The sequence below is a fragment of the Rattus norvegicus genome, chromosome X (genome assembly GCF_021556685.1).
Source record: "Rattus norvegicus strain SHRSP/BbbUtx chromosome X, alternate assembly SHRSP_T2T, whole genome shotgun sequence".
Lineage (NCBI taxonomy): Eukaryota > Metazoa > Chordata > Mammalia > Rodentia > Muridae > Rattus > Rattus norvegicus.
Genome location: NC_141554.1, coordinates 40316932 through 40332619, shown reverse-complemented (window position 1 = coordinate 40332619; position 15688 = coordinate 40316932). Strand labels below are relative to the sequence as shown.

General features: G+C 38.8%; 1 protein-coding gene across 3 annotated transcripts in view; it reads right to left on the bottom strand.

Annotated features, from left to right (window-relative positions):
* Nhs (NHS actin remodeling regulator) overlaps positions 1-15688 on the bottom strand; it is a 339688-nt gene that overhangs the window by 15545 nt on the left and 308455 nt on the right. For 2 of the 3 annotated variants that reach the window (NM_001414726.1, XM_087600178.1), the window contains exon 4: positions 1523-1585. The exons of the other annotated variant lie outside the window; for it this stretch is intronic. In NM_001414726.1, the coding sequence (NP_001401655.1) occupies positions 1523-1585 (63 nt within the window). The remainder of the gene's footprint in view (positions 1-1522; positions 1586-15688) is intronic. 3 annotated transcript variants of the gene reach the window in all.

The following is a 15688-nucleotide window of genomic DNA, read 5'->3' as shown; positions in this document are numbered from 1 at the left end:
GCTTTGATTTCTATATGACATTTGAAAATTGTCTATCCAAGCCTTTGATAAATATTAATGTTGCCTAACTTTTATTTCAAGCTTGGGCTCCAGGCCCAGATTATTCAAAAGGCTCCATTCCACTTTTGGTTTCAGGGTTGGGTTTCTAAACCAGTGTACTAAAAGACCCAACTTCTACCATTGAGCCTGGTTTTCTTTCTTTATACAGTTCAGAGGAAGATAGGTAACTGTATAAAATGAGTATTTCCTTTTATTTCAATAAGGTTTTAATAATCCTCTGTCCTAAAACCAGAATCACTTTAAAAAAAATCTAGTCTTTACATTGGAAACTATACTATTGGTTCGGGATCGCATATATTGTCAAATGAACTGTCCTCAAGTCTCCTTAAAGAATATACTCCGGAGCCCCTTGTTTAAAGGAAAGCCCAGCATTTACTTACCTTATCAGAGGTTTCTGCAAAGCCCCCCAACACACCCAACGGTATATGATTTCCCCCCCCATGGGAAATTTGTGTTCGCCATGAATGGTTTAAGTAAAATATTGCAACCTTCTTTCGCTCTTCAGCTTTTGTGCAGATTCCCAGTGAAGCGAATAGCTCAAATAAAGTTGGAACACAAAAGACTTTGTTTCCTAGGTAACTTTCAAAAAGAAAAAAAGTTTCGTGCATGCAGAGAGGGAGAGAGGGAGGGAGGGAGAGTGGGAGGGAGGGAGGGAAGGAAAAAGGGAGGGAGGGAGGGAGGAGACATATGTGGAGGAGGGAGGAAGGGAGGGAGGGAGGGAGGGAGAGAGAGAGAGAGAGAGAGAGAGAGAGAGAGAGAGAGAGAGAGAGAGAGAGAGAGAACGAACAATGAACACAGGAAAGCTGAAGAGAAAACTCCCACCACCAGAGGCCTCATTTTGCTGCAATTCTTTCCTTGAATAACAATGGGCTGAATAAGAGCTAAAGGATAGTGACCTGACTCCAGGCTCTGACTAGCAACCAAAGGACTTTTTATTAAATGGTGACAGGAACAATAGGCTGCCAGAGAATCCTCTTGCCCTGTTAGATCTCTCTCTCTCTCTCTCTCTCTCTCTCTCTCTCTCTCTCTCTCTCTCTCTCTCTCTCCTTTCTTTCTTTCTTTTTCTTCTCTCTCTCTCTCTCTGTCTCTGTCTCTGTCTCTGTCTCTGTCTCTGTCTCTCTCTCTCTCTCTCATTTGAAAAGCCGACTCTTTACATTTCTGACAAATACAGGGAAAACTGTAATTTCTTTCCCTGAAACTACAAATTCTAGGAGTGGTGATAGAGGATGCCTATGTTTAGTAGAACTGCAAATTACAACTCCAAGGGGGACGTTAATGGGGAACAAAACCAATGACAGGGCTGTCATTAATTCAAGTTAGGAGAATACCATTCTTTAACTTTACTTCAAAGAAAAACTATTAGTTTAAAACGGGTTTGCAATAAAGTTAAAAGAGAGAAGAAAGGGAGAGTATCTGAAAAGAGCAGGATAAGGCTGCAAAGAAATGTTCTCAGAACCAATACCTTTCTACTCCATGGGGCCATGTGGCAACATTCAGTGGGGGAGGGCGAACGGGTGCTGTTAAACTATGAAGATGAAATGCAAAAAGAAAAAAATTAAAAAATGTACACAACAGTATGCCCTAGTTAGGCCAAATCTATGAGACTAACAAACAACATTCTAGTAGAACTTCTCTCCTAAGTGATTCTGTTTTGTCTAGCAGGACAGACAGACTTTAGGCCTAGAGTTTTTCAATTCATATTCTGGCTACCTGGCTCTTCTCCTACATGATCAGGCACAATTCTTTACCATCTGAAGTAAGGTAGATGAATAGCAGCATCTGCCCTCTAGGGCTACTCTGAGAATTGCATGCGTAAATGTGTGGAGTATGTTTAGAAAATTCTTGGCACTTAATGTGCTCTATATGCTAATGCTTACTACTTCTATAACTATGGTTATATTTATCTTTACCTTATAGCTGTGAAAATGTCTTTAAAATCATAACTTCCCAATCTTTTGCATATGTGTGTGTGTATGTGTGTGTGCTTATATGTATGTTTGAATGTATGCAAATGTGTGTGTTGTCATGTTTGCATGTATGTGCAAATACACTTTTTAAGTCAGAGGCTAATCGCAGGTATCATAATTTCTCATGGGTCATCTATCTTTTGGGTTTGGTTTGGTTTGGTTTTCATAGGTGTGAGGATCTTTAATTGGTTTAGAGCTTACCAAATAGCCTAGAATGTCTAGTCAGTAAGTCCAGGGATCTGCCTGTCTCTGCCTCCCCAGCCCTGGGAATATTAGCTTATACCATCAGACCTTATTTTCACATTTAGATCTTCATGCAAGGCAAGCACTTTACCTACGGAGGCATCTCCTCAAACCTATAACTTACCCATATTTTACATACAAGTCTATCTAATTGGGAAAGAACAAATTATTTTCTTTCCTTAGAATGACTATTTTCCCATAAAAATGTCCAATCTGTATCACCTTCTCTAGACTGCTCAAGTTTGCTTCTCTCTCATTAAGCATATTTTAAGGCCATTGGTTTCCTGAATGTTTCTTTTTCATACAATCCCCACATATGGTTTAATGGTGGACTGCCAACATCTTGCAATACTTAAATTGAGGTAGAGGCCCTGTATTTTATTTTGTATTAGATGAAACAAATTATATTGCCAATTTTGCTTGGAAATTAATTTGGTCATCAGCATTCTTTCTTCAGAATCTATTAAGAAAAACATTGAAATTCCTGTTTGTTTTGAGAGAGAGAGAGAGACTCACTATCCAGTCCATGTTGATCTATAACACACAGTGAGAAAAATGTCTAAGTCCTTCAGGTACTTAGATTACAGGCATGTACTACTATTCCTGACTGAAACTCTTTAGCTTCTAGCAGGTGAGAATACACACAGGCTGCATATAGCCAAGGGCAGCTATGAATGTAGCACAATAAAAAAATTTAAACTTACCCAAAATATTGTAATTTCTTAACTATGTTTTTTCGTAACATGATTTGTATGTAGTAAATCTAATCTATATCAGCTTTTGATTCAGTTATGCATATATTATAGTACTTACCTTATAGCAAGGCTTTAATATAATACAAATTATCCTAGACAAAACATACACACCCGTGCATGTGCACACGCGTGCAACACACACACACACACACACACACACACACACACACACAGTGTTCACCCAGTAGATTGTGAATTCCTGTATCTAACTTCTTCTTTTAGTCTTTCATGTTATCAGTTGTGCCCCCTCATAAGAACTAACCAAAATATTTGCTCACTGAAATGATACCAGAGATCTGTGTGTTTTAGCAGTTATGAGAAAACCAAATAAAATTAGAGGCATATCCAAGATCTCAGGAGGGAGCAGATACCATGGAATCTCTGTCTTACTAGAGTAAATGCATAAAACCAGACAGGAAACCACCAGAAACTCTGGTTTTATAATTGAATTGGTAGGGATGGATACTGAACCTAACTATTCTTAAACCTATGGCAGGCATAGGTTTTATGAGAGCCATTCAAGATCTAATTCTAATTTAAGTCTGTAAGTTTTAACTGATAGGATTGCTCATTAATTTTTATATAGAGCAAATGTCATTTCCTCATCCCCAGTTTGTTTTGACCTGATCTTAAGACTAAGGGGTTTAAAGAGTCTAAGGCTCTCCTCCACTTAAAGATATACATTAGATATCACCTGAGTTCAGATTTGACTCTGGCTCTATACTGAGCCAGTCATAGATGATGCAGACATCTCATAAAAGAGAGCAGAATAAGGGAAATGGAGGAACAATTCATAAAAGCAAGTGAAAAGGAGCCTTAATATGTCAAGTTGATATGGGAAAGAAAATTGCTTCAAGGCTTGTGTCTCATAAAGAAATTTTCAACAACAACCAAAAAAAAAAAAAAAAAGGTAAGAGACTGCAGTTCAGGCAACATGGATGAAATTAATATTGACAAATGAATGTTGGTTGTTCATCATAAATCTCTCAAGTCAGCTCTTCTGCTGATTTTTTTTCAGGAATGAAAGATAAAGAGTGGATTTTTTCATCTGCTTGCAGAACCCACGTACATATCAAACACGTATGAGATAAAACCTGGCAATGATTAAGGGAGGCCTTGACAGAATCCAGACAACACAGACCATTGAATTAGGCCACTATAATCAAATCTAGGTCTCCTTGAATTATATTCCCTCTATCATTTTGGTAGCAGCCCCAACCAACAGCATGCAAATGCTGAAACTGAGTAGCCTTGAGCTTTGGAATGGGGAGATGGTGCCTTTTGATTACTCCACCTACATCCAGTTAGGATCCCTATAGATTTATAGTATCTGTTCATGTGATATTAAGTGAATTATGGCTTTATATATGCCATGAATTATGAACTACTTAAGTCTTGTGTTCGAAAGTGTCTACTTGCCGGGGTGTTAGTCAAAGGAAACAAATGGTTCTGATTGTTTTGGATTATAGTTTTATATGATGAATGTAAAAATCAGTTCATAGATTTTTTTCCCTCTAAATTATCTAAGAAATCAGATTGCAATACAGTGCTACCTCAGGGCATCTCTACGTGGACCAGAGTGCCACTCCTTAATAGGTACTGATGGATAAGTTGAGGAAAAGCCAGGCATTGATCAAATCTGTATAAACTAAATTATTCTTTAATAGCCTTGTGTAAATTTACCCCATTGCTCATTCGAAGGCATGCTAGCCATTATATATTCATAACTGTATTATGACTGATTCAATCGTATTCTATAAATATTTGTTGTGTTGCTATCACCTCACTGTGCCCAATATAAAGAAACAAAAATTCCTGTTAAAGAAATAAAATTCCTCCTAAAGAAATGGCATCAAATTATCCCCACCTACACATGATTTTTCAGTGAAGCTCTTAGTACAAAGTTAAACATGATATAGCATAGGAGAAAATAAGACACTATCAGCAAGGTGCATGCGAAACAACAGTTAATGGAAGAATGCTCATAGGGATCCCTGCTTTTGGAAATATCACTCAGTGTAGAAGTGGCAGCAAGCAACACATGTTTCTTTAGAATAACTGTGTGGGAAGAATGATCAGAGACCACCATTTCATTCACTCAAGAGCATTTCTTAGATGAAGGTGAAAATCAGTTCCAGTGCAAACAAACGGTCAGACTCAAAATAAAAAGAGTTTATCTCTCATGTACAGCAGACTTGCTCTATAATTCCTTTTAACTTGTCTATACTATTGATATTTTCATCAAACATGCTGAAGAAAAATGAAAAATCTATTTCTCTTTTCCTAAGCTTTCATGTTGGCCCCTCTGCCATTGATTTTGAGAGGCCTCAGTCTAAATTACTACATTGTTGAATAATCCAGGATCAATCATGTACATCTTGTTGCTAACAATAGATTTTTTTTCTTTGATGCCTCCCCTCCATTCTGGGATCTGCTGGGCCCCATTGTATTTTCAAGTCGTTTCCCTCACTTCTCATAAGACTGCCTCAACCAAACCAGAAATTACAGTTATGATCAGTGCTCAGAAGAAGAAATAACAAATATTATACTCAAAAGTAGCCAAGGAAATTTTTCTACTGAACGCTGAAAGGATATTTTCAAAAGTCGATCTTTTCTGTGGTGTATATGAGAGAGAAAAGTTCATGCCTTGACTATTGTGCCTGTAAGAAAATGTTTCTCTAAAGAGTTCAAGATTTTCCCAAATCTATTAATGCCAGAAGAAGAGGGGGGAAAAATCACTCTCCTCCACATTTTACTTTCTGTTGGGCTTTATTTCATATGCTGATAGGGGATTATTTTGCTTCAAAACTTGCCAAAAGACATCTGTTAAAATGTTGTGGGTATTCCAGCAGGAAATGTTTTGAAAAATTGGCTCTGGTTTGTGATCTAACTGATACCACATGGCATTTATAGCTGTCGAATTTCAGAGCTGATTTACGACTATCATGCTGTCTTAAACCTGAGAAGTATTTACTGGAGATGAAGCATTACCATATATTAGAAAACAGGAGTAAAACCTTAGAGTGAATAAATCGTTTACAATCCATACTAGATTTCTAGTGAGGTGATGTGGGCTTTTAATATCACTCAGCCACAGGGCTTGTTTGTCCTTAGACTAGTCTCTGCATTAATGTCCATACTATGGCCATCTGTGAGATGGAGGAGCCCCATCTGCCTCGGATTCTTCTGTGCAGGAGTGTATGTGGATGTGTTGTACATAAATATGAACTACTCTGATCTTTCTCCAAAGCTTAAAGAAGTTTGGCAATGTCTTCCCTACATGTCACTCTCTTGCTGCCGCCATAACAGATAGTCTTTCCCTTGAGACTGTCTCAAAGTCTCCCACTGGCTGGCACTGTGATCGTCTTTCCAAACATGTTTAATAATATAACTTTTGATTCATCCTTTTTTCCCATGTCTTCCACTCCTGCCCTCACCAAGCTGAATAAGCAATGGCAAGCAAAATAATGAATAAGGAAGAGGCTTAGGAGACATCCTCTGCTTTTCGTGGGTTGAGCCCCAGCCCCAACCTTCAGGTTCCCCAAAGGCATCACCCTCACCTAGCTTGTGACCGTGAACTCCAAATGTCCAATTCCATCGCTGCATACTCCTACCCAGCTTTGATGCCCAAAGAAAACCAAACCAGCAAATACGCACTTATTAAGGTGCTAAGAACTCTGACCATGAAAAAAATCCAAGGGAATGTCACTGAAGCAGAATTCAGGACAGACACAGTGGGTTGGGGTCAGGAAGGGAAATGTTTGAGAACAGATGCGTACCAAGTTCTTCTTTAGCTACTTTATGCATTCGTATCTATTTAACGTGCTAAAAGTTCTAATTCTTCAAACCTGGGGAACTTTTCTCTTAATCATTGATAAACCTGGCTTTCCAAATCATATCTTTACCGTTTTTCCTTAATGAACATAGGCGTTACTACCTCCTCAATTCTCCTGCAGTATGTCTGGCAAAAGAAAACATACAAAAGATGAACAAGTATTTACAAGTGTGCTTACCATCACCATTCACTGGGCAGCTTAAATGTAAACCATAAGGAACTATCCACAACAGAGGGGCATGCACTGCAAAGGAAGACCAAATAACATCTACTGTTGGCAAAGAGGTGGAGCAACTGGAACGCTTCGGAATTGATGAGAGTTGTTTAAAATGGCACGACCACTTTTGAGTATTAGTAAAGTTAAACATATGTTATTTTTTAATTTCCTGAGAGGTCTATGGAAGGAAGGAAAAATAAGTATACCCACAAGAAACCTTGCATAAAAATATTTACAGAAGTTATATTTGTAAAAGCCAAATAAATATAACCATGCTATTAGAAACAGCTAACCCAAATACCTGCCAACAGCAGAATGATAAACAGATTGTGGAGAGCTGTAGTCATAAAATTGTAATACCACACAATAATCTTAAAAATACACATGGGCTGACGATATGGCTTAGCAAGTAAAAGTACCTGCTTCAAAGCCTCATTGACTTCAGTTCGTTCCCCGTTGTCCATGTGGTAGAAGGGAAAAGTGACTTCTGCAGGTTTAACCTACACATGCATGCTGTGGCTTGTGCACCTGTGTGTGCACATATGCAAAATAAATAAAACATAAAAACTACTGATAATTCAAGATTGATTTTAGAAAAACATGTGAAACAAGTCAGGCCCATATCAGTGACAGAGCAGTGGTCTTGCATATGCTCAATACTCTGGGTTCAATCCTCAATGTTTCAGAAAAAAATTAAGGATGTGGAGGAAAGGAAGCCAGACACACACCAAAAAGTAGCATGTTGTCACTCTTTTTTAAAAATTAAATTCTGTTGGTAGTCATTTGGGATGTGAAATCTACCCACAGTGAGAAAAGTTTGAATGACAGGGGTAATGGTGCAATTTTTATCCAAAAATTGGCTCTCTGAAAGTAACTGTCCAACCATAAAGCATTTTGCCATAGTTGCAATGAAACAGCAATTTCTGGGGTAACAGTATTAAAAAATATTTTAAAGTTCAGGAACACTTTGTTTAATCGTGGGTTATTAATGAAATGTTTAAAACACACAGAGCTTAATAAAATCATACTTGGAAGCATTTGTGAAAAGTAGGCCTACATGAATGGACAAGCAGTCTTCAGGGAGACCCGAGTGAAGAACACTCTGTACCTACGGCTCGGCTCAGTCATTCACTGTCAGGAACTGCTCTGGACTGCCAAGGCCCACCTGCCACCCTGACTGAGAGCTTGGGGTCAGTGAGTATCTTATTCATTCCCCGTAGCCAATTCTGCCAGAGATGAGAATCTGTGGCAAGGTTCACATAGCTCTATCAATCCTCAAAGGTTGCTAACAGCCAATAAAAGATACAGGTGAGGAAAAGGCAGTCCCTGCTTTAAAGCACAAGGAGGAAAGAGTCTTGGAACTGCTACAAACACCAAAACCCCTTTCACTAGAATCAGAGGGGTGAACAAGCGGAGTCAGCAGAAGAAGCCAGAAGTGGGGAGATGTTGCCCCATTTGGGTTCCATTCCCATTGAAGCTCTGCTCAGGTAATACAGGGCAGATATACAAAAGCTCTACAAATCATCATTAACCTCACAACAGAGAAATTTTAAAGAGCATAAGACCTGTCACACACACACACACACCACCTACCTCCTGCCTGTGCTCTTTTTACTCTATGAATATTATCATATTATCAAACATGCACATACTCCAACCATGATTGGGGCACAGACCTGTTCTATGACCTTCACAACTCCCCCTGTGCTATCACTTTATAGTCGCAACGTCCCCCACTACTAACACCTAGCAGCCAGTAATCTGTTCTCCATAGCTATGGTTTTGTCATTTCGAGAATGTTTTATGGATGAAATTGTGGAATATGTAACCTTTGGAGACTAGGTTCTTTCATCCAGAATAATGGCTTTGAAATCTTCCCAGGCTGCTGTGTATATCGATAATTCCACTTTTTTTTATTGCGAAGACTATTCCATTTCCATTGTTTACCTATATTTTGAATAGTGTAAAAGCCTCAGGTCTGCGGGAGAATTCAGCCCGAGTCTATTTTGTAAAATGATGTATGCAGACGAGTAATTTTATTGACAGTTCCACAGCCAGGCTAATATTTTAAAAAGAATTTCAAAACTAAATTCTGTAACAAAGCATTTTCTTTCTTTTTCATAATATTTAATGTGAACCAGGCCCACTGGTTAAAGCTTTCTTTCATCAGCTATTGTACTGCTGATGAAGTGATTGTCTGTTGCTCCAAATCTATTCTCCTGTATTCTGCTTTGTGATGCTGGGGTTCTACAAACACTTCTGTCTTGTTAACTGCTCTTCATTAATTTCTGCCAATAGGCTACTAGAAGGAGACTAGAAAGCCAGAAGAGGAAGAAGGGGCTTTCTACTCCGTCTTGTAGCATCATCCTAGCAATGGTCCCCCACTGCAAGCTGACAGTTGGATTCATCTAACATCTGTAGCTGTGTCTACATGCCAGGTGCTATGCTGCTTTCCCTCAATTCAAAGACTGCATCAGAATAGAAACTATAATGACAGTCACTAGCAACTTATACTCAGTCTCCAAGATCCATCTAATTTCTGAGAAGGCAGGACAGATGAGCTAGTGTGAGGCATACTGAGTATCACTAGTTCTGAAAACTAATAGCAGGCTCTTCTCTTCCAGTGTATTTATTATCTTTTTGTTACCGCGACAGTTAACTGAGCAAAGCAATGTAAGGAAAGAAAGATTTTTCAAAAGCTGGCTCATAGTTTCATCCTTGTGGGGTTGGCTTGGCAGAGCCATGAGTAGAATGTTTAGCTTACATTATGGCAGAAACGAGGGAAAAAATATGAATGTTTCTTACCTAGAGAACACTGCCACCAATTTATTCTATCTTGGCTTGGCTGGTGATGGGTACCAAAGCTCAGAAGTCTTGAGTATAGCTAGAGCCAAGAATTCTAAATAATGGGTGCAGCCTTACAGGTAGTGATGGATCCGGAGCTCAGAAGGACTAAACAGAGCTAGTGGACCTCTGAGAGAGGGGCACTAGGAGACTGGACCTGACTGGTATCTATGAGGAGGTATGGTGAGGTTGGTTGTGGAAAATACATAAACAGCTGGTAGCTGAAACCAACTGCCAGTCTGGGATGAGGGACCATGGCAAGGAAGGCATAACAACAATGGGCTCATGTTTTTGAGCATTTGATCCCCAGTTAGTGGTGCTGTTCGGAAAGGTGGAGCCTGGCTGGAGGAAGTTCATTCTTGGAGGTGGCCTTTGAGTGTTTGTAGACTTACCCTACTTCCAGTTTTCTCTTTGCCTCTTCTGTGGGGATGAAAGACAGCTTCCCACATTCTTTGATTGCTGTTATGTCTTCCCTGCCATTAAGGATTCTATCTATCGAGCCATAAGTTAAAATAAAGCCTTTTGTCTTTAAAATGCATTTAGTCCTGTTTGTTTTTCATCACAGCAACAAGGAAGTAACTATAAAATTATCATGTTCTCCGTCATCCTGAACCATTTGGCTAGTTTAACTATAGAATGACCCCTTAAAGATACAGTTACAGTGCCAATTAGGAAATAGTATTCTTGATGGCTCTGCAGAAGACTGTATATGCTTTGAATCAACACTCATTATATGGTACCATCTCTCACATGGCCATGGTTCTAGAAAGCAAAGGGCAGAAATGGAAATGTTTTCATTCACTAACACTCCTAGTCACCCACTAGGAATATTTTTGTTTTCTCTTCCTGGGACCTTAAGTTCTGCTGGTCTAGAACTTTTCATTCCAGAGAGGAGAGTGTTTCTTCCAGGAAACACAACTAAAAATTCCCTCCATTGAACTGGAAACCAATACTTCTCCTTGGCCACTTTTGACTTCTAATGTCCTTAAGTCGTTAAGCTAAGAAAGGAATAACAATGTTAGGAGGAGTGGTGATTGACTCAGACTCCAAGGGGGACATTTGACTGTTTCTCCACAATATAGATAGGGAAGATTATATCTGGAGTACAGGAGATCCAAACATCATAAGGCATTTCTTGAGGCTTACCAAGTCCTATGATTAAGGTCAAGGAGAAACTAAAGAACCAAGACCTATTAAGGTACTTGCTGAAGGTATGGAAAACGGAATGGGTAGTAGTAGAAAGTAGTCATAAATACCAAGAAAGGCCACATGACAAGTTACAGAAACATGGATTTTAATAAAAATGAGCTTTTCTGTTGTATTTTAAGAACATGCTTGTGCCTATAGATCCGTATATTAAGAAGCTATCTGTGCTATAGGTTGAAGCTCCAGGAAGAGTATGCTACTTCAACGGTGCAGGGATGTTTTGGAGACAGTGCAGGTCATAACTTGGGATTCCTCTATTAGGCTGCAAATGTCGTTTATCAATATGCTCTGACCCCTTGGGTTTTAACTCTAGCCTACCACTTAGGATATGCATTTCTTGTCCCTCGTACAGTACTAGTACAATAGGCAGCGAGAGCCAGAGGGCATTCCTTCAAGACAAACATACAGAATGAAGGAACTCTGAAATGAGGCTGGTAGCAACGAGACCTAAAGACATGAAATTGAAGCCAAGATGGTCTTTCTTACAATGTTCTAGTTCAATGAAAGAATAAAAATATTTTTTCATCTTTATTAAATTGGGTATTTCTTATTTACATTTCAATTGTTATTCCCTTTCCCGGTTTCCAGGCCAATATCCCCCTAACCCCCCCTCCCCTTCTATATGGGTGTTCCCCTCCCCATCCTCCCCCCATTACTGCCCTCCACCCAACAATCACATTCACTGGGGGTTCAGTCTTAGCAGGACCAAGGGCTTCCCCTTCCACTGGTGCTCTTACTAGGATATTCATTGCTACCTATGAGGTTAGAGTCCAGGGTCAGTCCATGTATAGTCCTTAGGTAGTGGCTTAGTCCCTGGAAGCTCTGGTTGCTTGGCATTGTTGTTCATAAGGGGTCTCGAGCCCCTTCAAGCTCTTCCAGTTCTTTCTCTGATTCCTTCAATCGGGGTCCCGTTCTCAGTTCAGTGGTTTGCTGCTGGCATTCGCCTCTGTATTTGCTGTATTCTGGCTGTGTCTCTCAGGAGCGATCTACATCCGGCTCCTGTCGGCCTGCACTTCTTTGCTTTATCCATCTTATCTAGTTTGGTGGCTATATATGTATGGGCCACATGTAAAAACGTTTTTTAAAAAATCAATTTGCTTTAACTAATTGACAAAGATTCTATTTCAATAGGATATGGCCAAATATAGGCAAATATGCATGTATGTCAATACACTCGTGTATGCATGCTTTCCTAATAAAGGTATAAAAAAGAGCAAAATGAGTAAGGGAAAATCATTCTTTCTTCTCTTTATTTTTAACATATAATGTAACATCAATTGAGATATTATTGTGAATCTATATTATCATATAAAATTATGAGACACTAAAAAGAGAAGCATTCTTCCAGGAATTTTGCTATGGATTCTGAAAAGAATAGACAACACATTAGTGGTTGTATGTGGCATAGTTGTATTGTGGTAAGCAGAATTCTGTCTTTGTTATTGCTTTCACCTTGAAATTAAACATGATATAAAGAGGCATGACTGGGTGTTATGTTGATGAGGGATGGACTTTTGATTGCAAATACTGGTTGTTACCAGAATGGTATCTCAAATCAACCCAAACACAAGATGCTGTGCTTTCTTGGGAGGGATTTTCTTGATCAGACTCTTTAAAGTGGTAAGACCCACCTTAAATATGGGCATTTGTCTTATGGTGATGGTCCAGGAAAAAAGACATAAGAGAAGGAAACTATTTTGTTTTTTTGTTTGTTTGTTTGTTTGTTTGTTGTTGTTGTTTTGTTTTGCATACTTACTGGCACATGTTGCATCCCACTTGCTGGCCAAGTCATGTATCCTGTTGCTTCCATGGCCACATTCCTTTGCTAATATTAAAGTCAGTGACTTCAGGCTTCCAAGGCAGACTGCTGAAGAGCAGTGACTCTCCAAGAATTCTACATGTCTTCAGTGCCAGATTGTAATCGCAGAGACATTCAGCATTACGGACTGAACAGCTACTGAATTCCAATGTGAGGCAGCTATTAGTGGTCTACCGAGAGCATATCCTGCTGGCCAATCCAGCAAAATTCCTTTTGAATATATATATATTCATTTTTATCAGTTTTGTTCCTCTAGAACAGTGGTTCTCAACCCATAGTTTGCCATCCCCAACAGGGATCACATATCAGATGTCTTGAACATTAGACACTTACATTATGATTAATAACTGCAAAAGTATGTTTGTGAAGTAACAATGAAATCATATTATGGTTTGAGGTCAGTACAACTGTATGAGAGAGCTGCAGCACTAGGAAGGTTGTGAGCCACTGCTCTAAGTAATCTTATTGAATATGGCCACTTTTCTCATTCATATTCATTCTCTCACTTGGGACCCAATCTAGGATCATACTTTGCACTTGGTTCTCAAATTTCCTTAATTCTCTTCAAATTTTAGTAGTTCCCTAGTCTTTGTCTGTCATGGCCTTGACATGTTTGAATAATACTGATCAATTATTTCATAGAATTGACATAAATTTAGATCAGCCCACTGTTTTCTCATGCTGAGACTGAGGTGACTTTGTTTGACAAGAGTCCCATGTAAATGAACTCTCAGTACATCTTATCAAGAGGTCATATACAGATATGTCCTATTACTAGCCATCTTCTCTTTGACTGCTTGGTTAAGATTATGTTTATCAGGCTTCTGAGTTAATGTTACCATTCCTTTGTAATAAAAATCATAATGTGGGTGGTAAATTTGCTACTATACCACTATCCTGTTTTTCAATGTTTTTCACACAACTAACTTTCATCTATTGCCCGTTGACTATTGCCTGCAAGATTTATTGCCATAGCATTTGGCTAATTGGTGATCATTTTTCAACATTACTTTTACACTTAGAATTCTTTTGTAAGAAAGAGTGTCTATCCCTCATATGTTAACTTATTTATCTATTTAATGCATTCAGTAGGGCTTCTGGGGATAAGACTTAGTGAGAAAAGTATCTGCTGTGGAAAAGGGGAACTGAGTTTGGGATGCCAGAACTCACATTAGAAAGCCTTGCAGGGTGGTATTTGCCTGTAACCCCACTGGAAGCAGAAACAAATTCAAGGAAACGAACTCATGGGCCATTCAGTTTAGCTAAAATGGTGAGTTTCACATGCAATTGAAGAAGTAATTTAGGAATATCTCAGTGTCAAATCCCTGGCCTCTGAATGTCCTTGCATAGGCAAACAACACACACACACATACATACATACATACATACATACACACACACACACACACACACACACACACACTCATAGTGGTTATCATTTTATATTATAAATCATTACCACCATTGTTTATTTTACTGCTCAAAGTGTACCAGATTTGTCCAACGACAGCTCCTTCAGTTGTTTGATATGATCTCTCAAACTTTCTGATACTACAAGATAACCCAAACATATCTTATATTTTCCTAACCCAGTCTCAGATAAACCTTTTCTCCAAGGAGCCCTTTTATTATATATTGGTATTTTGAAGGCAAGATCTAGTCACTAGATATGCTCAGTGTTACCTGAGTTCTTTTCATTCTACAAAGGCTAAGGAGATAAGCTAGACAATACATATCTATATGTTTATATAAGCATGCATATATTTACTTTCTGTCTACATGTATGTAACTGTGCATGAATATGAGTTATATATTTATACTTTGGGTTCCAGTCCTATACTTCAGGGCTCATTCTTGACTTCGCACTTACCTTATTTGTACCTCTTTTCTCCAATGGTAGCACACCTGGCTGGCTATGATGTATTTATTGATTCGTTCAGTCTTAGAATACAGGTACTTTCAGAATTGCTAACTCATTCATTTGTGAAAAAAAAACTTCTACTTAGAGTAGAGCTGGGTTTTAAAAGTCAGCTTGGCCCTATTGCTTCTGACAGGGGTGATCTTTGAAGCACTTGGGTTGGGATGGAGTTCTTGGTCTCCATGCTACTATTGAGTGAAATACTTGTAGGGAATTGAGAGAGACATTTGCAGACACATTGTCTGCCTCTACAGTTGTGTCACCAGCCTGGACAGAGAAGAAACTGGTAATCTTAGCTGGAAAGATGTTCTTCAAATTCTAGAAGTCAACTTTAACCCTCTTATCAGAGTCTTCTTTTCAGATGGAGAAGGTGAACTTCTTTGAATTCATTAGAATTTTGATTGATTTATAAACCATTGAAGATAGTACAAAGAGCAAAGATGTGAATGGGTCAGAACCATTCGACAGCGCAGTCAACAATCTCCACTTTATATTGCAACTATACAATCTAGATAAAGATACAAAGATATCCCACAGTGAGCTATTTCAGGTGTTACACATGTTGAGATGAGCATCTTAGTGAGCAAATGGGCACCATTGCAAACTGGACCATCCAGAAGGCTGATGGAAAGAGAGTGCTATATCCACAGAGTTTGTCAAAGGTTTTGAGAAGGTGGACCTAGCGCAGAATGTGAAATCAAATTTATTTTGTTAAGATTTGATTTTTATTTTTAAATTACTTTTTATGCAGGCATGAGTTTGTACATGTGAGTACAGTGCTCAGTGTGGCCGGAAGAGAGTGCTGAATCCCCTGAAGCTGGATT